Genomic DNA, 26,713 nt, shown 5'->3' on the forward strand with positions numbered 1-26,713 from the left:
TTTTTAATGAGAAGCAACCACAAAATTAGTTTCCACTCCACAAAACACCTGTGTGTAAATATAGTTGTTTATTTAATTGACGTATTGACATTGACGTCTTAATGCTTTTTTGGTTTTTTTTCCTGGGAAAAAAATAAATTAGCATTCTTTTGGTATTCGTTACATTTTTAAGGATGTTCGTACATTCGTTTTATGTCAGCATATCCAGACAAATCATATACGTTGTCTCGAGTCTCTGGGCACAGATTAATACATGCAGTTAATTTGATACAGAGCTTATAAAATCTTTGAGCAAATATAGAAAAACATCACAACACAAACAGCACTCATAAATACATCGCACAGCAGGATATCCTCAGCTTTTATTAATGCACTACATGTTGGCATATAGAGACTCAATCTGAACCTTAAAGAATTTGGTGAGATCTGCCCTTTTGGCTTTCAGTGTTGGAGTGAGGAGACCGTTTTCTATAGTGAACATGTCAGGATGCAGGTACAGGTCTTTTACCTTGAGAAGAGAACGTAGCTACTATATTAAACATTCAATTAAGTGAAGAAACCACACTATATCAAAACATGCATGATAATAATAACAGCCTAACGATCATAATAATACTCACTTGTTCAAAAGACTTCAGGCCAGCTTCACGTCCCAGTTTGTTGAGGTCAGAGATGATTGCTTTCTTTATTTCCTACAAAATAATGAAGTCACACAAGTAAACCAGCAGATATAGAAGACTGGGTTTTTTTTTTGCATGTGCATTTTTTTTTTTGCATTTTCGATGGTAGAGAATGTAAATACACAGCATACCTGATTTTTACAAACCTCCTCTAATGAACCTTTTACTCCCAGTTTTTCAGCAAATCCTGGCAATACTTCAGGATCTGGCACCACAATGGCCACCAAAGATGACTAGACACAATCGATTGAAACGTTAGTCTACAAAATCACCTCAGAAATATAAAAGCATTTTTTTTTTAACTTCACCTGTAAACTGTCACCATGCACAAACACTTGAGCGACTGGAGCGCTCCGAATGTAAACGTTTTCGATCTTTTCTGGTGCGATGTATTCGCCCTGAGCCAGTTTGAAAATGTTTTTCTTCCTGTCGATAATCTTCAACACTCCGCTCTGGACAATTAAACACAAAATAAACATAAGTATCTTATGCTCATTAAGGCTGATAAAAATAGTGTAAAAGATTATTATAATTTAAACAGTTTTCTATTTTTGTGTTTATTCATGGCAATGCAGAATTTTCAGCATCATTTCTTCAGTCTTCAGTGTTAACATGATCTATCAGAAATCATTCTAATATGCTGATTTAGTGCTCAACAAACATTAATATCGCAGATAAAAACAGACATGGTTAATATTTTTGTGGAAACTATTAAATTGAAACATTATAAAAGTCTTTACTGTTACTTTTAAACAATTAAATGAATCTTTGCCAAATTATATTATTCATTTCTTTTAAAAATTCTCATGAACCCAACCCAAGCTTTTGAATGGTAGGTTAGCTTATAGTAATATATTCTGAATAGCAGTTTACTTTATAGAAATGTAAACAAAGCATGTTTCTTATTAGCATTGCATTATTAAAACACAAAAATATTAAACCTCTTCCTCAGTTTGGAGCTAAAGATCATGCATATATTGTATTCAGCTTCAGTTTTGTGTCATTTGCTGCCTGCTGATTTCACAATACAATAAGCCTATACATTTATAAAAAAAAAAAAAAAGAGAAACCGAGGGATCTCACAGGCAGCCATTTGCCGATATCTCCAGTGTGCAGCCATCCGTCTTTGTCTAAAGCCTCTGCTGTCTTTTCTGGGTCATTGAGATATCCACGAAACACATTCTTCCCTTTGACACAAACCTTAAACGAAACACCAAAGCAATAGGATTCAATGACATTTCAGTACATGGTACATCATAAAATGATGTTCCATTACCTCTCCTTCGCCGTTGGATGCAAAGTAATTCATTTCCTCCACATCAACAAGTTTGACAATATTGCATGGAATAGGAACTCCAACATGTCCTGAAATCAACGGTATATAAAATAAGTGTTTCACAAAAAAAAAAAAAAAAGATTTTCAGTTAAAGGAAGCCACCTGTATGCCAGTCTCCTGGTATGGTGAAAGAGCAGGCCGCAGTGCACTCTGTCTGGCCGTATGCCTCGAATATCTGGAAGCAGGCCAGTGGTAAAGAGGTCAGCACTGGGTCACTGTGACACCGGATCAATACACATACATACATATACACTCTGTTTGACACTGGACGTGTTCATTAAGTATGCAGGAAAAGCACTGCATCATATTAAGCCAAAACAGGAGCCATGAATTTCATAGATTTTTGGTCTTATTATACTCTTCCTTTCATACCTGGCAGCCGAGGCTTGCCCGGAGAAAAGTGAGCACCGTTGGAGAAATGGGAGCGGCCCCGGTCACCATCACCCTCACGCGGCCCCCCAGGGACTCCTGCGGAAGACAGTTCAAAACTTTCCAAAACCATTCCTCACGGGTGCACCACTCTTCCCCAGTGAATACACAAACCCTCACATCCGGTCCGTCGGGGATACCTGCACTTTGTGAAAGATTAGTTTGTCCCATATGCTGTCATTCCTGATAATGCCCTGCTTGACCTCTGCACATTTCTTCTCAATGGCAAAGTTCAGGAGCCATTTCTTAAACGGAGTCTGGGCCCCACTCTGGACCTGGAAGACAGCAGACAGTGAACAATGAGCATTGCTGCCATGTCTGTAAATGTACAAACAGTAAGTCCAAATAACGCCTTCATTTTTCCTGTTCGTTTACACAACAACAGTGTTTTGAGGACTGAAAACTTTTTTCTTTTCTTTTTTTTTTTACATTTTTGAATATGCCACCCAATATATCAATCTTTGAAAACACTGACATCATGCGCTTGCATAGCACTTCTTAGGTATGTAGACATGTGACAAGAAAACCGCAAACAAACATACAATACAACATAAATGAACTCTTTGGCAAGTAACTCATTTCGCCAGTTTGTGCTGTACAGTAGATGTGAATCAAACCTCTTTAATGTAAGTGTTTTGTCACTGTGACAAACGACAGGCTACAAAACTTTTTTTTGCTTGGTTTTTAGTGACAATTTAACGACTCACTTGTGAAGAAAACTGCTAATTTCATCCTGATGAACTAACAGTTTGAATCAATATGATAAATTAAATTAATTACACATACAATAGTATATGAGCAGTTTTATTAATCTGATAATAAGTCATTGTCGCCATCTACTGGTGTAATGTAAACTGCTAAAAGAGACAATCCTAATAGATTCCACATTATTCTGGACTAAAAACTGCTTGTCAAATATATATATATATATATATATATATATATTAAATCATGTCTAAAACCTTACCTTCATCATTACATACACACACTATATAGTGAATGAATAGAGGCCCATCTAAAAAAAAACAGTGACTGTACGTGTAGTTTCCTACCTTGTCGTAAACGCGATTCAGAAGACGTGGAACCACTGGAAATACAGTAGGCTGCAGGGTTTTCATGTCATCTGGTAGAAACCTGACATCACCTTGGAAGAACCCGACTCTTCCCCCTACACTGTACAGCACTGTCTGATACATATAAATAAGAACAAGCATGCATGACTTCAGTGTTCTTTTTCTCTACAAGAAATTCATCATGCGATTCACAAAAGTCACTAGTACGTGACGATGAAAATTTGAAAGACCTTCAGCAATGTTTCATCAAAGATGATGGTCAGCACCAGATATGAAAGAGCGGCCTACCTGTACAACTCTTTCAAACATGTGCGCCAGCGGCAGAAACGAGATGGACACATCAGATGGAACGGGCACAAAGACGCTCTGAAGAAACACGGGTTTGGCATCCAACATTAAAAATCTATGCTCCGATAGAGACTTTGCCTCGATGTAGCCATCACGCTCATATACAGTACCTCAAAAGTCTTTACCACGCCGGCTGCATCTGCAACTACATTTTCATGGGTCAGCATAGCTCCCTTTGGATCCCCTGAAGCAGAGAATACCTAATTAAAGCTCATACACATGTAACACACCACAATATTTACTAGAGCTGGAGCAGCATTGGTTTCACATATATAAATGTGGTCAGCTGTGTTTTAGCAATCTTTAAGCAGAATAGAGTAGATTAGATTACATTGCACTTACCTGTGGTTCCGCTGGTAAAGCAAATAATACTTAGGTCTTCTGGTTTTGGTGGCTGCCAAAAAAATCAAAGCGCAAGTCAAATATATGAATGAATACTATTTGCTAAAAATAATGAAATTAATAATCAACCCATTACTCACAACAGGCCTGTGATGGTTGTTTTTTCCCAAGGCCTAAAAGAACATGAATATTTAAAAAAAAAAAAATTCTGTTCTGAAACGTTGAAAGATGTCGGAGCTTTTAATATTTTGTATTATTCTTGTATTATTTATTACTGGTCAGATAGTGCTGTTAGTGTACCTCTACATCTTTCAGTGACAGGACGTCCACACCACACTTAGAGCCTCTGTCAATCAACGCAGAATCATAGGGGTCCATCAGAATGATGGTTTTCAAAACAGGTGTGAGTTTTTTCTCACAGTTATCCAGCAGCGTTTCTGCCTTATCCTGCTTATCACATATCACTGTGGATATTTTTGCTGTGAAGATAGATAAATAAATAAATAAATACTTCTGAAAGATCTGTCATCAGTAGTGGCAAAAAAGGCATCTATTATGTTACTAAAAATTTCAAATATATTCTGTTCTTTTTCACTTTCTATTCATTCAATAATCCTGAGAAATGTAATAGCAGTTTTTTTTAACATTGATTAAAATAAGAAACATTTCGTAAGCATCAAATCAGTTCTGCAGGGTCATGTGACGCTAAACACCGGAGTAATGACTGATGAAAATTCAGCTTTGTTATCACGGAAATTAATTAAATGTTAAAAGGCATTAATATGTAATCATAATCATTTTTCATTAAATAAATGCAATCTTGGTAAACATAAGTGACTTTCAAAAACATTAAAAACATATATCAAATGCACCCCAAACTTTTAAATGATATAAATGTAGCAATTATATAGCAATATCATATTTACGGATATTTTCAAGCAGATTTCCACAAAACTCCACCCACAACTTTTCTTAAACATATAGCCCCACCCTAAACTCATTTCACTGGCTGAGCCAGAAGTTGACGTTTTCACAAAACCAATGAAATAATAGATTACAGTAGCTGTCCCTGCATATTAAACTGTCGTAGGAGACATATTTTTAACATAAAAGAATGACACACTTCACCTTTAAATATAATATCAGTCATTAGTTCGAAAAATAGAAAGAGTTGTGTGATTATGCAAAGCCAAACAAAGCAGCTTGAACTCTGGAGGTAGAAGTAGCAAGGTTATTGAGGTCGCTAAAATAATAAAGTCATCATCTTCTGAAGGATTACAAGTCAGCATAGTTCAGCAGGTGTGATCACTAAAGCTGCTCCGACCAACACCTCTAATGAAGCAAGCAAGCAAGCAGGCTTAAGTACCTCTATTAATGATGAACACAAGAGCCTCAGGTCCCAAGGTGTCGTAAAGAGGCACTGCCACCATGGAATAGGTATAGCAGGCCAGTTCTCCGATAATCCACTGGAAAGAGGGAAGAGAGGTTAGTATATGTACAGTACACTGGATCATCACTAGTGCGTTAGGATAAATTGAAATAGCTTTCTCTTATTGCATATAAATCTGCCAAAAAAAAATGTTTAGTGCATAAATAGCACCAAATTTGATTATATTTGTGCGTAAAACAGAAATAAAAATGAAAAAGCTTTATAATATATTAAACTAGTTCTATCTCATTTAAAGGACGTTTAGATATTTTTAGTCTGTAAATCACACTGATATATCAGTGTTGACTTCGATCGATGTTTAGATGTCACCTCTGGCCGGTTCTGAGCGAAAATGCCGATAAACGATTCTTGCGATGGCTTCTGGCCACGGTGGATAAGTCCAGACCCCAAGAATTCAGCTCTGTCGGAAACCTTGGACAATCAGAGGCAAGCATTGAAACAAAGCACTGAAAAAAAAAAGTTCACTTTTGAGTTCAATATCATGTTTGTGGTTGGTACAAATACCTGTTTGTATTTAAGCCATTGATAAGGTTGCCCCTTTTTTCTGTGCCCCAAGCACGGTCCATTTCCTGCACAATAAGGACGGAATATCTCACAGACTACTCTCGTGCAACTGAGGTTAGATGTGTACTAACGGAACTAAATAACTAAAATAGGACTTGACTTGATTTCAAAAGAAAGTCCATAGAAATGTTGCTAAAAATGTTGTACCTCATGACCTCTCACCTGAGACACGTAGTCCTCTTTGAAAAACCTCATATAGTGTTTTGGCATCCTCATATAAGCACGAGATTAGGTTTTCATCTTTCAAAAGTGCTGTTTTTCTAGCACCACCCTGTGAATAAAAAATTACAAAAATTATCATAACAATAAACCACTAAAAGACACTCGGAACTATAAAATCAGACACCTCATGATACACACACATACACATACAGAACATACACTGCAATTCAAAATAATTTTTTTGGAAGAAATATTGGTAATTCAGAAAGGATGCATTTAATTAAATGACAGTAAAGTCTTTTACATTACCACAAAAAATATCTATTATTTACAAAAAGCTTTTGAAAAATGTACTTTTCACAAAAACATTCAGTAGCATAACCACTTTCGACGATTAATAATAATAATTATTGTGGAATCAACATATTAGAATGATTTTTGAAGGACTATTTCACATTGAAGGCTAATGAAAACTCAGTTATAAATTACTTTTAAAATGTGAAAACTGTTATTTTAAATTTAAATTATTTAAAAATAATTTCAACGTATATGTTGTTTTTAAATACATTTTATATACTTAATATAATTTTTTATTAAATATGTTTGAAATTATGCATTCATGTGAGAACACCAGACATATCAGTATTCTTAAAATGATTATTATATATTATTATTATTATTATTATTATTATTATTATTATTATTATTATTATTATTATTATTATTATTATTTTATGTTCAACCAAATCTTTGTTAAAAACAATGCTAATTCTTTCGGTACTTTTACATGTGCAGATTTATTCACAAAACTAGACATTCCAACAAAACCACTCACAAGACGTTTCAAGATTACCAATTTGTAAGAAATGTACTAAATCACATTAAGTAGAGCTGACAAAAGATCCCACTCACCGCTACTCCCACGGTCTGTTGGTTGAGGTCTGTGGGGGGCTGCAGCGGTTTCGGCCTGGTGTTGAGATGAACCAGAGCTACAGCTGCGAGGCTGAACAGAAACACCAGTCCTGAAGTGGACAGCGGGGTAAACAGGAACTCAAACAAGAATTCCATAATGCACAGGAACTGCTGAAGCTGCTGAAAAAAAATGAAACAGCATTGGAAAAAATCTAGAATAACTTTTGTTATTCTATTCTATTTGGTTTGTTTCATTCATAACATTTGAATCAGTATTTATATTTACTTTTGAAATTACAGGAAGTTCAAAGTCTTGTAATGCTGCACTGATTAGAAGGTATTTATGAAAACAAATATCTGTATGACCTTAGAGGGGAGAATCTGTTTTGAAGATTGAATATCACAGCACTTTTTTAAATGAATTTTTGGAAGTGAAGTTCCTGTTAACATTTTCTAGTGTTACGAGCGTTACCCTACAACACCTGTTGCTGTAGCTTCAGGATTCAGCATGATCTCCAGTATTGCACGTCTGGCAATTATAATGTTATTGGATGAGGTACATTATCTGGCCAGCCATGCATTTATGGAGGCCAAAGTCTAGCAAAGGTTATATAACCCCTTTCAAGAGCATCCACTACTGTTTGTAAAATGTAGAAAGAAATGTTCTTTTATATATATATATATATATATATATATATACACATATATATATATAATACATTTTATCTATGTACCCGAGCATAGCCCTCAGACTCACACCAATGGTAATACATTAAGCAGAGCATCAGAACATCAATTGATCGAGACATCCAAACAATGATAAGATAACTCTAATAAACATTCTGCGAGAAACCAAGCTATTTAAGAAAAGAGTTACGAATGCTATGTCCCCTATGTACACAAGACCATACCATTTGTATGCAAAACATCCCTGCTAGACCTGTTCAACAGTTCATTTAGACTAGTTCAATTTCATAAATGATCTGCATCATGCTGTGTTTGTTTTAAAGATCAATAAATAGCACATTTATCAGCACACCAAAATTATCATATAACTACTTAGTGAAATGCATATATATATAGGAATACCACATGGGTATGAAATTGAACAAATAAAGATAAATAAAGTACCTGGATAACCTTCAGGAGTCCAGTGTGTCCGCCAGGTGATGAAACTGGAAGAAAAAGTCCAGTGAGACTGTCCCTTGCACAGGTTTGCTAAAGCCACAAGACTGAAAAGGAAGGCATGGTCTCAGGTCCAATAAAACAAGCACAAGAGTGACCTTTGAACCAATTGCTGCTATCTGTTCCCTGATAATACAAATGACTGAACATAAACAGAATCATGCCATACAGCTAAATCCTGTAAAGTGATTGTGGGTTGCACAAGATTCACAAGTCTGTGCTTTAATGTCTGCATGCTGAAAAGTACATGCAAATGTGAAACGACAGTGCTGGTACAAACGGTGGACTATGACATTTGCCTTTGCTGGTCAGCGTGACATTGAATGGCACGCAGTGTAAAAGTTGGGTTAAAAGTTGCTCCGACTAAAATACCCATCAATGTTCATCACGATTACTTATTGCTCTGATGGTTTGCTGTAACACTTTGCTGATTCAACTCATCATTCGCTGCCTAAAGTGAAAACCAGGGAGGCTGCTGGGACCCTAAAACCCTTGTTAGCACAGGAAACGCCTTAGGCTAGTCATGTGACCTCAGTTAAGCATGACACAACATGATCTGACAAACACACGCTGTTTTCTAACCTCATTTGCCTCAGCATCATTATTACAGCAGTTTAGAAGGATGTCTCAGTCGAACTTTGACATTTGACTAATGACAGATAAGACGCGAGCACCTTTGGATTTTGTAATCTGTTCTGATAATAGACAATGAAATTAAAAGAATGAAAGCCGTCAAGGCCTCTGTGGATTTGGGTCTTGTCGATTGAAGTCAGAGTTGATCAATTTAGGTCAAAGTTGAAGCGAAACACGCTCAAAAAGTCATATATCTACATACACACGCATATATAGCCTACACAAGTTTGTTTAAAAACTATTGATCCATGCTATCCCAGTACAATTTGTGAACCTGAATTTCATATGGTCACGGTAGTGAAAATTGACCGAGAATGTGCAAAATGTGCAGTATAGCTGCTAAGTGCTCTTTCTCCCGAGAAACCCCTTGATTAGAATTAATTTCCCCCGGGAAGCTAAGAGTCCATTTAAATCCCCCTGCACATCTGAAAGCCGATCATTGTGAGTTTTATGCAGGTAGGATGTCAGGAGGATTTGATTTAGACATAAGAGGACCCACGCGATGGTGGGTGCTGATTTTTGTTTCTTTATCAGCTCTTACAAACTCTGGTATTTGCAACAAGGCGATCCAGTACAAGCTTACGGTTGGCCTCCAAGCTCCTCGGAACGTTTCCTACCCTTTCAGTTTGCTCAGGTTGGGATCTGCAATGCAGATAGCCATAGACAAGATCAACGCAAATCCATCTCTGAGTGGAAATTTCACCTTTGACTTTGTGTACATGGACACAGACTGTAACGCAAAACTTTCACTTCAGGGATTCATCGATCAAGTATTGAACCAAAATGTATCAGCTCTGTTTGGTCCACCTTGTCCCGAGGAGGCTGAAGTAAGTGTCTTGTTTTGAAATTTGATACAGGTAAATTATTATTATTATTATTATTATTATTATTATTATTATTATTATAGAGCTCAACACTAACATTTTTGCTCACCAGCCACTGTGGCTAGCGGTTTTCCAAATTTGCTAGCCACACAGCATTTTCACTGGCCACAATTTTCTTGTTGGGAATTTACATTTTTAATACTTAATACTGCACACAAATATTTCCAAATCATTTGACCTATTTAAAGGACATTTCCCCTACTATATTAAATGCATGCACAATATTTCAAATTATTACATTTTATTTATAATTTCTCTTAATATAATAAGAGAATATAGGGCTGTTACCAATATGAAATCAGTATCTACAAAATCAATCTTTGCACTGCAGAAAAAACAGAAGTGATTGGTGCGAGATTCAGATGCATTTATGACAGTTCAGTGTAGCTGAAATGATAACAGCACAATGTGTGAGCTTAATATTTTGATATTAACAATTATTATATTATATTATATCATATTTATAATATAAATATGAAATGCTGGAAAAAATAAGATAGGCTACTATGAAACTAAACCCCCAGTAGGCGGCAACATCTTCAACTCATCTTAATTAATCGTTGAGTCGTTGAAGCCTTCAAACGATTGGTTCAGACGGCTGATTCATTCAAGAATGAAGAAAGTGGCTGTCCTTATGAGTGAACCACTGAATCGTTGACTCAAATGATTCAAAATTCAGAAGCGCGAATCATTCATTAACAAAACACCGGGCTGCCTCGTTTGTTGAATATGCTGTGATCTTTGTTTAGAACTATTTTCATTAACCAAACGGAGCCGAAACAGTTAACGATAATCAACCTCCGAAATGCGATCGATTGTTCTGTCAGATTTTCCTACCGTGTCGAAAAAGCACAGCTATATCTGTCGTTCTATCCTACCTCATCGAAAAAACCCACGCGTTTGTGGCTGCGTAAAACAATTCAATGCAACTTTACAGAAGATTCTTATTAGGCAATTATATAAGCTATTTGCACTGCCAATGCCATCATTCGATTGTCCTACATGTAAAATATAAAAAAAAAAAAGAAGGAGAAGAAGATAATTAACCGAAGAGTCGATAATTAAAGCGTCGTCATCATTTACTCACCTCTGAGTTGGTTCAAATCAATATGATTCGTTTAGCAGTTCAATACAGAAGCACGTATTTTGAAGGATATTGGTAACCAAACAGCTGCTGGTAGCCATTGGAGGTGCTTGGAGAAAAAAAAGTGGAGAGTAAGCAAATAATGACATTAATTTTGATGTGAAATATTCCTGTAAATATAAGTTACATATCATAAAACGTATATTTAAATGCTTTTACTAGTTTTGCATTTCTCTGAAATATTTTGCATTCACATGCAATCATTTCTGTAACCATATAAATATCTACATTACAAAAAATATATGGACCTTTTTAATATTTAAATATGAAGTTTTTGCTTCTGTCCTTCAGGTCACTGGGCTCATAGCGTCCACATGGAACATTCCCATGTTTGGCTTCGTTGGCCAGACACCAAAAATGGATAACATTGTGGTTTATGACACCTATATAAAAATTGTACCTCCAATTAAAAGGGTTGGAGAGATTCTGCTTAAAACACTGGAATTCTTTGGATGGAAGTATGTTGGTATGATTGGTGGAGGTGCAGATGCAAACACATGGGACAGTGTTGATGCTCTATGGAAGTCTGTGGAACAGCAGCTCAGGGCCAAAGTAACAGTGACGGCTGGCATCAAGTTTGATACCAGTGACCTAGAATTGGCGAAGAGAAACTTGCAGATCATCTCTAAAGTTGCGAGAGGTGAGTCAATAGTAGTGCTGTATTTATCTTTCAGCTCATATCATATTTGGGTGGAGTTTACACCTCAGTGCGTGAAATGTGTAAGATCACAAATGCATCTCGCCCTTATGCCCTCATGGCCTGTTCCTCTTGAAACAGTTAATTGGCATAAGATGAGTGAAAGCAATCTGCACTTTAACAGATATAATATCAAAGTCCCTGATAAATGTGCATTGTTGTCAAGCCGTGTTACCTACAGCGCAGGATATGTTTGGCAGTCGTTTGATTGCAAATAGGATGTGAAATCTCTTTAGAGATAACAATGTACAGCGTCGGAATACAATTTAAGGCTTAAGCCTAAATAATGTTTTAATGAGGTAGAAATGTGAAATATAGAAATATAAAATCCTAAAAAGTGTTATTCTTTTCTTTTTAGTGGTAGTTGTGCTCGCTAATGCCGAAGACACCACATCTCTGATGATAGAAGCTCAGAAACAAGGCCTAATGAATGGAGAGTATGTTTTCCTTCTGGTTCAGCAGTTTGAGGTCAGTGGCAAAGTGGTGAGTAAATGGTACAGAAAACACAGGTGACTCTTTATTTTTCGATGAATTTATTCATGTATAATAATGCTTAAATTATGACAAAAAAGTATCGTGAGGATATATATTTGAATGCTTTTAAATGCACCAGTCTTGCATTTCTCTGAAAAACTTCACTCGCAATATTTTGCATTCTCTCGTTTTCATGTTTTAGAATTTCTTGTCATAATAACCTATCATAATGCTGACTACTATATATATATGTATATGTGTGTGTCAGTGTATATATATGTTTGTGTATATGGGTGTATATATGGGTGTGTGTGTATATATATATATATATATATATATATATATATATATATATATATATATATATATATATATAGTTTTCAAAAATCATGTTTTTTTCAGTGTGCATTCTAATTTATGTCAATCAAACTGTTCTTGGAATATTTTGAATATGTAAAAAATAACTAACTAAAAAAACAGTTAACTAACACAATAAAAACATAACATAAAAAACTTTTTTGCGTAATTCGTTTTTGCAAATAAACGCATATAAATTTCAATCCATTGTTGTATTTTGCATACTGTATAGTTCTAGATATTTTGTAAATAAGGTCTTTTTGGTGTATATGTAAGGCATAAATCAGCTGCCGGATGCATAATTATTAAAGCATTTTTATTTACCTTCAATAGGATAACCTGTGGAAGTCTATTGGTGATGCAAATAAAACAACAATGCTGAAGGCTTTTGAGATGGTGTTTGTACTCGCTCAGAAGTCCTATGAAGGGTATGACTACTATGACTTCTTTGAGCAGGCATATGAGAGGATAAAAGGGGCGCCATTTTATAGCAATCTGTCCTCAGAAAAAGAGGTGAGGACATTTTATGAAAAGAAAATCATTTTTATCGTAACCCTTATTTTGATCAACTTTTGATTAATTCATTTATTATCTATTTGACGTTTTAGGTAAGCTCATATGCTGCCTATTTACATGATGCTGTTCTGCTTTATGCCATGGGCCTTAAAGAAGCCTTTAAAAATGGTAAAGACATCCGGCACGGACGAGATATTCTCCAGAAGCTCAGGGACAGGACCAACATCAGGTTTTATGGTAATTTAGTTTGACGTGCACATGTTTGTAATTTTCCTATTAACTGTCAAAATAACAATCAAAATAACCATTTTTGAAAACAGGGGCTTCAGGTCTCGTTCACTTTGATGAATATGGAGAGAGGAACATTGACTATTCAGTATATGACCTACAACAAACAGAAACGGTCACAAAATTTGTCTCTGTTTTGGACTTTGACAGCCATTCGAAAATAATCAAGTAAGACAAAAATATTGTAGGTGTTGACATTACTGATGATCGATGCTGAAACTCTTACTGTGTGAAAAATATCCGCTCTGCAGACCCACATCAAGGTTTTCCAACATTGTATGGCAAAATGGAAAACCTCCACTAGATAATCCGACCTGTGGTTACAACAATGAGCTCTGTGAATGGTTAGACAATGGTAAACTGACATTACTAAATGTTCGATTTTGATGCTTTTTTTTATGTATTTGAAATGACATATCGTTTCACTTGATTTCAGAGATATCTCTGCTGGTTCTGCTGGTGGCTTTGCCTGTGTTAGGAGTGGCAGCAGTGGCTTTTATCACTTTGCTGACGCTACAGAAAACCCGTCTACAATCTCGCCTTGATGAATCCAACTGGTGGCTTATCAACTTCAGCGAAATAACTATCCTCAGAGAGCCTAAAGTAAGATGAACTGTCCTTTCCGTGTAATTTGTATTATTTATTTATTTTAGTTTAGTAATTTTGGGCAGTCGGATTTAATGTGTTGAATGAATAATAAAGACGTTAATATTAATAATGACAGAACATTAACTCACAAACAGCAGTATTATTATGTGATTTACAGGGAATGCAAACGCTGTCTGTAAGCACAACACCAAGCAAATGTGAAAGTGGTGGCTCTCAATCCATGCTCTCCTCAAACAGCTGTAGTACTAAAGAAGCCATCTATGCTACTATTGGACTTTATCAGGTACAGTCACATGTTAGAAAATAATGTCTTAAACCTAAATATTTGAACTAACACTCTCTTTGCTCGTGGTGCAGGGAAATGAGGTGGGCATTAAGTACTTGAAAAGTCAAATCCTTTCCGATACAAAGAAACCGTCGATCATCGCGGAGCTCAACATGGTAAAATTCCAGAATTTTTTTCAATCAAAAACCTCAGCAAGGCACAGGCCAATTTTTTGCTAATGCTCAAATGCTTGTGTTTATCCCTGCTGTAGCTGAAAGAAATGAAACACGAGAACCTGGTACAGTTCTTTGGTGTGTGTATTGAGCCACCGAATGTCTGTATCGTCATGCAGTACTGCAAGAAAGGAAGCTTGAAGGTGTGTATACAGTACACTGTAAAAAAATGAAGTTGTAAATAATCCTTAGTAACAAAGATTACTAAAGTACTAAATTAAATACTTTTTAATTTTCAGTTACTTTAGTACTTTAAAATTGTATTTCAATATGTTCCTTTCAGTTTCTTTGTAATGAAATTAACTTGCAATTTCTGAGTGAAAATGGTTTCTAACATTCAGTTTTTGTTTTTTTTCCATGTAAGGTTAGGAACCATTCCAATTAACCAGTTATTGTATCTGTTCTTCCACCAATGGTTTCCTTATCATTGTAGTATCATTTTTAGTGAATCATAAACACATAATGTGCTACCAGTTTGGTCTGAGTCCGGAATGAATTATAAAATGATTCTATAAAGCCATTTGAAAATCGAAGAAACGATCTTGATCTTGATATTATCTTAAAAGGTTCTCTTTTTTTATCAAAATAAATTGTATTTCTACAACCATCACTGGCCAACTAATTAGACGTTTGTTGGATGAATATATGTCCTCATTATCAGACTCTCAATATATTTGTTATTCTGCTTTTAAAACATCAGGATGTTCTTGGAAACAATGAAATTGATCTGGACTGGATGTTTAAATTGTCCTTTGCTTATGACATCGTCAATGTGAGTATGCTTTTCTAATGTGGCATCCTTCATTGCATTATATCTAATTTCTAATTTGCATATCAAATAGCTAAATCTTAATTTCTTGGAGCAATACTAGTCCAAAAGTGAGACCTTTTATTGTGGCATGTTCTCAACAGGGCATGGAGTACATACATAAGAGCAGCCTAAAGTCCCATGGAAATCTGAGGCCCAGTACGTGTCTGGTGGACAGCAGGCTGCAGATCAAAATCTCTGGCTTTGGCCTGTTTGAGTTCAAACACGGCACCAAACACAGACTGATCCCGCTGGATAATCCAAAGTATGAAGAGATGTATTACACTGCTCCTGAGTTTTTGAGAGAGGTCTACTTCCCTTTCAACGGGACCCAGAAAGGAGACGTCTTTAGCTTTGCTATAATCATGCGAGAGCTTATATATAGTACAGACGTGGGCCCGTATCACGACATTCATCTGGAACCAAAAGGTAATGTCTCCGTTGTGATTCTTAACATATATCAATTTTCCATTGTTCCACTTAATTCAATTGGATTAAGTGGCCTCTCGGATTATATATCATTCATCAGATATTGTCAAGCAGTTAAGGACCCCTATGAGTGAAGAGCCCCTTAGACCAACTTTGTCTGCTGACATCTGTGATGAACGTCTCATCCCTTTGCTACAAGCCTGCTGGAGCGAGAACCCAGACCACAGACCACCGTTCGCCAGTATCAGGAGACAACTGCGCGAGGCATGTCCTGAAAGGTGCGTGTTTTGTGTAGCTGTCTGTCTAATGATTTTGACACTCCTAAATAGTTTTATTTACTCAGGGCTTTTTTTTTATCAATTTCTCAGCCATGCCAACATCCTAGACAACATGGTGAGCAAACTGGAGAAATATGCCAATCATTTGGAAGAAGTCGTGGAGGAGAGAACCAATCAGCTCACAGCAGAAAAGAGCAGAGCTGATAAGCTTCTATCTAGCATGCTGCCAAAGTAAACAAACCCTGATAGTATCATTGAGACATTGACATTTTGTTAATGTATTTTCATAACTCATTTTATTTTATCAGCCAACAAAAAAAAAAAAACTTCCGTCAGAACAGAGTTACATACAAGATGGTTCTATCATTTATGAGTAGTTTACATTAAATCATTTTAAGATTTGTTTTGTGTTAATGGTTTAAAACTTTCTCAAATTGTACTATAATTGCTTTGCATGTTGTTTTATTAAGTGTGAGACCCTATCATTAATTAATACATTCAAAAAAATATTACATCACAGAACAATTTAAAATATGAACAAGTGAGAATGAAAAGGTGCTTAATGATGTTTTTTTCATATTAATAGATATTTAAATGCAATAGATATATAAATGCATGCAAGGAGTAATACATTCTCCCCCCCAAATAATTATTTTTCGAGCAAAAGTATTGCCCCCCACAATTTCCATTATAGAATCTTTGTGAGCAATGTAAAGGTTTTTTTTTTTAATGGAACATAATCATTTTTTATTTTCTTCTCATCTTATACTTTCTTTCATCTCCACATCCCTTTAGGGACTCCTTACATTGTTTTGTATACGTTCATGTAAATATTACCTGAAACAAGTTGATGGCAATGTGTTCTTATAGGTATATTGCAGATCAGCTAATGTCTGGGAAACCAGTGGAGCCCAAAAGTTATGACATGGTGACCATTTTCTTCTCTGACATTGTGGGTTTCACCACCATGTGCTCCATTAGCTCGGCTCTGGAGGTGGTCACCCTCCTCAACGACCTCTACAGTCTTTTTGATGAGATCATTAAGCTATACGATGTCTACAAGGTAAACGAAGCAGCACTTGTTTTGCTATGCAGTAACTGCCCGTTCATTCTCATGTTGTCAAGTATTCAGATTGAATGTTGGATATTTGCTCTTCATTATTTATGAATTCCTTTTAGAAATGCTGTGTGAATAAACAACCAGGTTTTCAGTATAATGTGACGCTAATGGATGAAGTACTTAATGAATGCTATTGATCATGAGTATTTATTTGTATCTATTCAATTCTATTTTTAAATCATGTACATATTCCTTAATGTTTTTTCTCTGGTAGGTGGAGACTATAGGAGATGCATATATGGTGGCTAGTGGGCTGCCTATTAGCAACGGTACCCGTCATGCTGAGGAGATCTCTAATATGGCTCTCCACTTTCTATCCGCCATCAAAAGGTTCAAAATTAGGCATCTGCCTAATGAGAAATTGGCCCTAAGGATTGGGATTAATTCTGGTATGCAAGAATACTATAAGTGTATTGTGGGCCATACATGTTGTAAGAGATCTATATGAATAGTTTCTATAAGAAAGTCGGTCTCTGTCTTCTGTCTTTGCATAAAAGGCCCAGTGGTTGCTGGAGTTGTGGGTAGTACAATGCCCCGGTACTGTTTATTTGGTGATACAGTGAACACGGCTTCTAGGATGGAAAGCAATAGTCTTCGTAAGGACTTTTCTCATTTTACCAGCAATGTTATTTAAACTATATAGAATCAGCCAAGAAATTAATTGAAATGCTTCTTGCTGATTTCTTTCTCAGCACTGAGAATCCATGTCTCCCAGAGCACTGCTGATGTTCTCTTTAAGATTGGAAATTTTGAACTGGAGGAGAGGGGCGATATTGAAATAAAGGTACAGTCTGAAATGATTATGAATTCATTTTATAATGCGACTCTATACAGTGAGCTCCAAAAAGAAAATACTTATATATATAATTAAATTCAGTGGCCTCATGATTGTATATAAACATTGTCTGTTGTTTTATGTCATGTCTGTGCATCTAATTGTTGTGTTTTCTAGGGAAAGGGAACACAGAAAACATTTTGGTTGTTAAGCAAGTCTGGATTCAGTTTTCCGCCCACTGGCCAGGACTATGATGCAATTCCTAAACCAGGGACAGATGTGAGTATAAAGCCACTTATGGTTATATTTATTTTATGATTGTAGCACAGTTTGAGGTGTTTGAATGCTTATTAAAATGAAGTGCAATAGTATATGGTGACCTGACACGGTGTGTATGGACAGCCTTGCCCTATCATATCTAGACAGGAGAAAACCAAAGCAACCCCAATGAATGATGGCGACAGAAGAGGAATCCAGCGGACCCCAGCCATGGCTAAAATGGCAGAAACGTACACACTGACTGTACCCGATATCTAGTTTGAACGTGATTTTATATACACTTTTGGATAATGGGACATTTATCACAAAAAAAGCAAAACATAAATTTTATTTAATAATGTATTTTTAAAAAATACAAAGGAAGAAAATGTCAAGACAAAATATTTTAATTACTAAAAATATTTCAAAATATTTTTACACATATAATGCAAAATAAAAACAAGAACATGTCTCTGTCTGTTAAACTAAAGAGTAACAATTGATAATACCTTCTTCAGAGATTCTTTTCTTGTTCTACCAATATCCATGCAAGGAATACACAAATTTAAAAAAAAAGTGTAAAAAAACTTAAGTGAACATTTAAAGGAATGTGTCGATACACTCCCTGAGACACGTATGGTTGCTGTGTGTGGGTGTATGCATGCATGCGTGTCTATTTTTAAGTATTTGTATGTAATTGTGTGAGTGCAAAAGCATGATTCATTGCATTTGAATGACCCACATCTGGCACCATTACCAACTGAAGTATCCTAAAAATTCATTCAGTAGAAATATGGACAGCAGGCACAAAAATGGGCCTGTAAAAACAGAAGAATAAGAACAGGAAATCTTTAGCATTGTATCAAGAAGTGACTTACTGTAGTTATGTTTGATAAGATTATTCAAAACTAAATCTTTTTAGTTAATATAAAATTTGAATGACTGTAAAATCAGCTGTAATGCTGTAAAACTGTGGTGTACTTTAAAACAATATATCAATATATGAAAATCATGTTTACTGCATTGAATTGATAGTTTTAACTTACCTGCAGGATGCATATAACTAGAGGAGTGTTGTGCTGTAAACAGAGTTATGAAATTTCAGTATATATTATTGAAAGTCAAACTGGAATCATTCAGAAGTAAATTGTTAAATACCTCTGACTTGAAACTCCATGGTCAGGATACCTCCATTCGGATCAGGTTCAAATTCAGTGCTTCTTGATGTACATGGAGTCTTGGATAGAGATAAGAGGAGTCTCAGCGGAGCCAATAATCTGTTTGAAACTACAACAGCATTAAGTTGATACTAATACTCACCGGCTGACAGAATAGCTTCTCCCCATCACATACTTGGACCTCACAATGGAGCCACACAGTGGAAACTTTCTCTAGCCGCTGGAAGCGGAACGAGTTGAACTTGAACATGGACCGACTGTCTTTGGCATTTTCAAATATGGTGACCGTATTGTCTAAAGAGCAGCTGTCAACCAAGAGCAAATATATGTGAGCAGTATTGAATCACAGTGACATCTATTATATTTGAACTGATGATAAAATCTTACCTGTTCTGAATTAAAGTCCATCGCTTCCTGTCTGTTGAATATGGAGTAGGTGTTGCCCAGCAATTTGTTATTACTACTTTGAATCTAAAGACATTAAATGGAAAGTCTTGTACACTGACTATCTGTGTATTTGATCAAATTTTCACAACTTTCTTTTGAGCAACTCACCGATTACTAAGTCCTTTTGCTTCAATGCCAATGAACACCTCAGATCCGATCTCAGACGTGTCAATCACATATGGTGCATCTTTTGCATAGAGGAACTTTGAGTTCTACAAACCACAAAGTAAAAAAAAAAACATATTCAAATACAATCCTAAATGTCTTAACATTTTTATTTTATCATATATTTACTAAGGCTTTTTCAGTAATTGTTGGGCCAAAAGATCCTTATAAAAAATCAGACAAATAACATATAAAGTAAATTTCCCTTTGGTATATTCGTCATCACTGGACACTTTTAAGGAAAGTGTTAGTACTTACTGTGAACACATTCATAGACAACTGAGACTTAAAAGAACCTAAACTCCCGTTGTTGACATAAACTGTTGCCACTCTGGAAGAAGCAGAGGGTTTAGTAAAGACGCTGCAAGTCAACGGTCAGAATGCACAGGCTCTATGAAATCTACACCTACTGGACTTGACGTCAGTGTAACAGGGTCTACCTTTGACTAAAAACAGCATTGTTAACCAGATAAGCCGCTTTATAGGTGCAACTGAATGTGTAGTTCACGGGCTGGTTCCGGACAGTGAGAGAGGAGTCGTTGGATACTATTGAGTTGTAGAATATGTACCGTGGATCTTTGCCTCCTACATACTGAGAAGAAGATAAAAATGATTTATTTTTAAGCTCTGTTTCTGATTTAAAAATAGTTAGGATGCATTAGACCAATCAAACGGCTGACCTCGGACATGGTGCCGCAGTACGAGTGATTTTTAGGAGTCAGGTCTGGGATTGTGAAACGATAGAAGCCCGGAGTGTTAATGCCGGAGTAGCAAACACCGCCTAGTGACAGCTGGCCAATCTCCCATCCATATGGACATTCTGGCACGTTTGCAATGATGGCATTGGGAAAACATGACACCATGACGTAATCTGAAACAGACGACAAATTGGTCTCTCAGGATTAGCTAGCCGATTAAATCAAGCCAGCAACAAATACACAGCTCCTTTATCCACAATGAGAGAATTTATTTAAAATATGATTTATTTACCAGCTTTCTGAGGGGCACAGGCCCATGTCATGGGAAGGAGAATGAAGATTACACCAACAGCTGCCATTTCATAAAACTGAACAAAGAACACTGCACTATTACATCTACCTACAATGTCTCTGTTTAAGATTTTTATACATGATACAAGCTCACTCGTGCCCTAAATTGGCTATATTGAATGCCAATGTGATTATTTTCAATTAAAAAAGCACTATAATATTTGATTTAGAACGAATGCTCGTACCATCCCAATGCTGGATCCAGAAGAAGTGTTGGCTCAGGTCTCTAGCAGAAGGTTTGCATGGTTCCTGAGCGGTTCTTCTGCAGGTAAATAAGGATAAATCCTAAAGCAGAGTTCATTGAAGTCAGCACAAGAGCTGCTTTATAGGTCCACAGGTAGGCAGTAACCCCCCTCGCTTCTTTGGTCAGCCAGTCTGGTGAGGCCTTTTGGTGATAGCATTGTGAAGGAAAGCACAAAAGCTCTCTGTGCTGGCCAGACATTGACTTTTAAATGACCAATGTCTCAAGGGGAAGACCATTTTCTCAGCTTTAATCAAAAACATGGTAATTTTGTCCATTACTTCTTCATTTTTGCATAAAATTGACCTCCCAACAACATTTCTTATTAGTTTCTGATAGAGGAACTGTATCATCCCTACCTGCAACTCATCCCTACCTGCAAATTCCGGTCTCTACCTAAAGATCTAATAGAAATAGGCACCTTTATTTTTACAGAATTTGAAAATCAGTTTCCAATTTACACTCATTCCATGTTATGTAATACTTTTCGTCTCTGCCAGGCAGCCATGCTGATCAGTGGATTGCCATCAGTAGTTATCTAATGCGCCCTAGTCGTGCCAGACTGGCTCTTAAAAAGGGGCAGTGTCATTAAGGTCAGTCTCATTGAGCCTAGCCAAAATAGTAATACAGCTGTGCACAATCTTCATGCTGTTTATCTTGAGGGAGAGGACAGCAGTGGATATAAAGCAACAGATCACCTAAAAATTTAAATCCACCCGCTCTTAGGCCATCCAAGATGAAGTAGTTTCTTCTTCAGAAGAGATTTAGGAAATTTTGCATTAAATTACTTGCTCACCAATGGATCATCGGTAGTGAATGGGTGCCATCAGAATGAGTCCAAACAACTGATAAAAAAAAAAAATCACAACATTGTTCAAAATTTCCTAATGATGGAATTATCACAATAAACATACAAGTAAGTCATACTAAAGTGTTAATTAATGTCAGGAAGTGAAAAGCTGCATTTTTGTACTCTCATTTTGATGGCACCCATTCACTCTACTAATACAATACTAAATGTAGTGCTAAATGTCTCCAAAAAAGCATTATCTATGATGACCTAAGGGGTCTGTGGGTGAGACCATTTTCAATAAATTCTATATCATTTCACATACAGACAATTTCATTTTCTGCAGAGTGCAAGAGCAGACTGTCATAACAATGACACAGCATTGTGGTGTACTTAGCCTTCAAGCATTTACAGGAAACAAGATTCTTCCAGAACCACGTGTTAGTCTAATAACAATACATGGCGGCAGGAGCACTTAGATCCGAAATATACCACCCAAGTTATCACCCATGAACTGGCACAGTCGCACATCCTGAAAACATCACACTGGGGAACTGGCGAACAAAGAGACTTTAAGATTTCCCTGATCAAACATACGAAGCTGAATGTATAGATGGGGCCTGTATAGATCAAGATGGGCCCCCGGATAAGGTAAGAAAGGCTGACGACAAGCACACAAAATCTGATAGTCAAAGGATGTGCCATTCACGGAGATTGTGTTTCAGCCTCTAAGGAAAGCAGAGCACTTAGAGAAGCAGCATTTATCCTCAGACAGTGTGTCTCCTTAAATTTGAGGACAGGCAGGTATCCCCGTTTAGCCTTTCTTCATGTGTATGAATCATGAATACAAGGTCAGTCGGCTCAGTTCGGTCACAGTCATGTCAACAGGTTTAACACAATTAAAACTTAATCTCTGTGTGCAAGATCTTGTAGACAGATGTGTTTCAAACCCCGTGAGACACTGTGTTCATTTATAAAGAGCAGGGTTTATTATGAAGTGGATTAAACAGTTATACTTTAATATTAGCATAACATTATATTCTATCATGAAATACATTCTTTATAATTGTTTATTAAGTATAAGCATCTCTTTCTTGATTTGGAGAGAGAATATTTAGTATTACTATTTATTTTTCATTTTATAATAAGCAAAACTGTGTAAAACATTAGGATTCTATAGAATATGAAGATAATAGATAATGTAGCTTGAATATGATGTCTAGTTTTATTTAGTATTTTTAACTTTTTTACTAAATATCCTAAATACACTAAAAATGGTTTGGAAAAAACTTATGTTTCTAAAAATACTGTTTAGTGTAGTTAAGGTAATCTGTTTAATTTATCTTGTTGTAAAGATGTTTTACTTTGCTTTTTGATAAATATACTTAAAAATGTAAACAGCTGCGTTGCTGTCTGAAAAGAGAATGTTAGGCCTTAAACATAACTGACTTTTTTTTTTTATTTAGTAAAGTGTTAGCACAGAGATATAAATGTAGCGTGTCTTTTATAAATAACTGTTTTAGAAGATCAAATCATACACGCAGCCAAAATTAGCTAATTACTAGCACTGATGTAAAATGATCAGGTGAAGATAGCACAGGCGCTGATGTCCCACGTGATAAAATTATAGCACAGCAAAGGCTACTTTCTTTTGTGCTCATTATCATGAGAATAGAAGAGACCACTGGGATACATTAGAGTGCAATGCCTGAGAGAAAACTATGGCAGATGCAAATCAACTCTGAGGCCCAGAGCCCTGGGACAGCTAGCATTACAGCTGACTATGAAGAGCCTTCCAGGTGTTCAACCTGTTCAGATGTCCCGAGACTTCTTTGTGTTATGTAATATCAGGTGTGCATGCCATACCGTAAACAATGCTAAATATTTGTGCTATCTTTTATTCCTTATGAAGCTTTGAACGCCAAGTTCTAAATATGCAGTCTAGCACAATCACCTGCAAAAGCTCCCACTAGAGGGCCTCAGCAAAGCTTCAAGATGGCTTAAAAAAGTAAATTAAGACAAAACAAGCATTAAAGTAAGTTAAAATAACTAAAAATAAAGTCTGTCTTTGAAAACCTGGATATATGAGTAATGGCCCGAATTAAAAATGTGACCTGGACCCATATTCACAAAACATTGCATCTTACCCAGAGTTCTCCTAAACAGCAGTAAATGTTTTAGGAAAGAGTTTTCTCTTGAAACATATTCACAAATCTGCTGAGACTTTTACTAAGGAATAGAGAAAAGTATTAAGCTTAAAATAAGGCCAGGGTTGACCTTGTTGCTACGGATGATGTCAGCATGCTTACTAACTATGCACACAGTGATTGGCTGAGAGGGGAGGGGTCTCTGTCAGAGATGTATACTTAGAAATATTGTAGAGCCTGATATTATGTTGTCACGGTCGAATAAAGGTTTAAAAATAAAAATGTCGCAACACCGAAATAAAGATTTTAGAATGCAGGCTGTCGCTAATTAAACAAGTTCGACTAATTGTGTGCTTCTCATTAACATCGCGGACATGCATATATAAACAGCCTTTTAATTAAAAGAGTAGAATAGAATAGAAACTTAACGCACAAACAGCTTCCCCAACCTGTTTATCCTCCAAAACCAAAAAGGATGCAAGGCAAACAATATGTGTTGCTAAAATGTTTACGGCGTAAGGTAGATTGCTGGCTACAACCGTTTTAGGATCATTTGTAATTCTGTCTTACTTAGGGGTCCTCTTCATGACTATTTATGTTTCACAGATTTAGGATCTAGCTTATGCACTAAAACACTTCGTGAAATGCAAAAATTTAGGAGTCCTAAATTTATGATTGAATTTTGCAGATTTTATCCTAAATCAGCAAGTTATGAGCTATATTTAGCTATAAGATGTTTAGTGAATATGGGCCTTGTGAGACAAGATGGGCCAGAAGTCATGAAATATAGTCATATATATATATATATACTCTAATTTATAGGCAGAAATTGTGACTAAAACAAGTTCAAAATGTTTGTCTATTAAATCAGTGAGACTTGGAGGCCAAAAGGGAGAACTTAAGTCTCCATTTATTTAAAATAGTAAATGTATTTGCTTAATTTAGCATTAAAATGATTTATTGCCAGTTTTAAGATGTTTCAGCTATACCAGTTAGTTTGTTCCTTAAAAATGGAATATAAATATTTAAACTGAATGCATTTTGGGGAAAACTATATAAGGACATAAATGTTCAAATTAAAAACTTTTGCACAAACATTAGGCCGAGGTCTCTAGTACTCAACAATGAAAAAAAGTCTTTATTCTAGAAAGTCTTTATGCATTCTCAAAATCTCTTTGGATCTTTGACTTGTAAATGTCAACTGCCATGGCTTGCAATAGGCAGACGAGGAGTGATGGGAAAGGGCATGGCAACCTCAGCAGTTCTAGCTCTGAATACTGATGCCTGTTGATGTGGCTGACGCAGAAAATAGCCTGAGCCGGGACTGTCCTGGAGTCACGTGATCAAATTTGCTGTTAAGAACACAGCATTGGCAAAAATGGATGAGTATTAAAAACATAAATAAAATCAGTACTTTGTAAATGTTCCTAAAATGTTTCTTTGCGGTCAAAAGTTAAAACATGTCACAAGGGGCTAGAATTTTTTTTTTTATGATACTATGACTCCTCCTTCAGAATAACTGCAGGATTTCATGGGAAGAAATTCTTGTAGGTATTTGTAGGAGAGAAGTCCACAGCAGATACCACATGAGCAGCTTGTGTCTTTGAAGCCTAAACCTTCCTCTTTTCTAAAGACAACGAAATAAAGATAAATGTTGTTATACGCGCTGGCATAATTAAAGAGGAACGTGTCCAGAATATGTATGCAAATGTTCTTGTTCCTTTGTGAATATGCAATTAGGACCCAGCAGGATGTCTGGACAAGACTTAAAAAGATCTTGCTCGGAGACGTCAACTGCATCCAGATTAGTGAGATGAATTTAATGCAAATACAGTTTTCTTTAGTAGTTCTATCATGGAGCTTAATCTCTATCCAAAGATCAAGCACATGCAATGCATCATTTAATGTACATTGATCATCTGTTAGGAGATGTAATCAAGTAGTTTTGCACGCTAGAAGCGTTATATTAAATACTCCTTATGCGAGTTAAAAAACCTTTTTGGTACATTTCTTTAAGCTTTTTATCCATACAGACGGCACTAATTCAGCAACTAATCGACTAAATAAATAAACATACCTTCCTGAGATCCAACATTTATTTTTGTCAATTTTTTAGTCCACTTGTTTTTACTAGTATCTCTGAAAGGTTACACGAAACTGGTTATCAAAAGGCAATGAGATTCTAGCCAGCTTTACGTAAAACTCGCTCTCACTCTAAACCCCGCCCACAGATCACATTTTAACTGTGGTGAAAAAAATAAAATAAATAAATATTTATATATATATATATATATATATATATATATATATATATATATATATATATATATATATATATATATATATATATATATATATATAAAAAGTATATATTTATTTTTATTTTTACTTGTTATTGCAGGGTGCTAGACAAACGCTATTCTTAACTTTAAATAAATAACTTTAAA

At 35.9% G+C, this 26,713-nt stretch overlaps 3 protein-coding genes across 5 annotated transcripts; 1 reads left to right on the forward strand and 2 right to left on the reverse strand.

Annotated features, from left to right (window-relative positions):
• Positions 1 to 53: 53 nt before the first annotated feature.
• Positions 54 to 8,654, reverse strand: acsl5 (acyl-CoA synthetase long chain family member 5). 2 transcript variants are annotated; one of them, XM_043253473.1, is made up of 21 exons: positions 8,428 to 8,654; positions 7,297 to 7,473; positions 6,385 to 6,493; positions 6,163 to 6,227; positions 5,968 to 6,069; positions 5,575 to 5,674; positions 4,509 to 4,687; positions 4,349 to 4,381; positions 4,209 to 4,260; positions 3,977 to 4,050; positions 3,807 to 3,884; positions 3,498 to 3,632; positions 2,586 to 2,720; positions 2,389 to 2,484; positions 2,119 to 2,191; positions 1,957 to 2,045; positions 1,764 to 1,880; positions 989 to 1,132; positions 812 to 913; positions 621 to 692; positions 54 to 508 (listed from the first exon to the last, which is right to left on the reverse strand). In XM_043253473.1, the coding sequence occupies exons 2-21, from the start codon at positions 7,450 to 7,452 to the stop codon at positions 374 to 376; spliced, it is 2,046 nt and encodes a 681-aa protein (XP_043109408.1). In that variant the 5' UTR covers positions 7,453 to 7,473; positions 8,428 to 8,654; the 3' UTR covers positions 54 to 373. The 2 variants fall into 2 exon arrangements, with proteins under 2 accessions (XP_043109408.1, XP_043109407.1); XM_043253472.1 differs by having other exon boundaries at positions 7,297 to 7,476; positions 8,428 to 8,653.
• Positions 8,655 to 9,575: 921 nt separating this feature from the next.
• Positions 9,576 to 18,624, forward strand: gucy2g (guanylate cyclase 2g). Its single transcript, XM_043254361.1, has 22 exons — positions 9,576 to 9,941; positions 11,121 to 11,213; positions 11,434 to 11,782; positions 12,198 to 12,322; positions 13,004 to 13,183; positions 13,279 to 13,423; positions 13,507 to 13,642; positions 13,726 to 13,829; positions 13,911 to 14,077; positions 14,241 to 14,366; positions 14,441 to 14,524; positions 14,620 to 14,724; positions 15,282 to 15,353; positions 15,494 to 15,818; positions 15,919 to 16,096; positions 16,187 to 16,327; positions 16,967 to 17,159; positions 17,431 to 17,605; positions 17,714 to 17,812; positions 17,909 to 18,000; positions 18,169 to 18,270; positions 18,394 to 18,624. Exons 1-22 carry the CDS (start codon positions 9,576 to 9,578, stop codon positions 18,526 to 18,528), a joined length of 3,492 nt encoding a protein of 1,163 aa, XP_043110296.1. The 3' UTR covers positions 18,529 to 18,624.
• Positions 18,625 to 18,706: 82 nt separating this feature from the next.
• On the reverse strand, positions 18,707 to 26,436 carry tectb (tectorin beta). 2 transcript variants are annotated; one of them, XM_043253475.1, is made up of 12 exons: positions 26,344 to 26,436; positions 21,274 to 21,350; positions 21,030 to 21,105; positions 20,720 to 20,910; positions 20,480 to 20,631; positions 20,298 to 20,400; positions 19,983 to 20,086; positions 19,815 to 19,898; positions 19,570 to 19,732; positions 19,408 to 19,486; positions 19,296 to 19,328; positions 18,707 to 19,067 (listed from the first exon to the last, which is right to left on the reverse strand). In XM_043253475.1, the coding sequence occupies exons 2-12, from the start codon at positions 21,274 to 21,276 to the stop codon at positions 19,003 to 19,005; spliced, it is 1,053 nt and encodes a 350-aa protein (XP_043109410.1). In that variant the 5' UTR covers positions 21,277 to 21,350; positions 26,344 to 26,436; the 3' UTR covers positions 18,707 to 19,002. The 2 variants fall into 2 exon arrangements, with proteins under 2 accessions (XP_043109410.1, XP_043109411.1); XM_043253476.1 differs by having other exon boundaries at positions 18,711 to 19,067; positions 20,298 to 20,370.
• Positions 26,437 to 26,713: the final 277 nt, after the last annotated feature.

This window comes from Puntigrus tetrazona, chromosome 12, assembly GCF_018831695.1.
Source record: "Puntigrus tetrazona isolate hp1 chromosome 12, ASM1883169v1, whole genome shotgun sequence".
Lineage (NCBI taxonomy): Eukaryota > Metazoa > Chordata > Actinopteri > Cypriniformes > Cyprinidae > Puntigrus > Puntigrus tetrazona.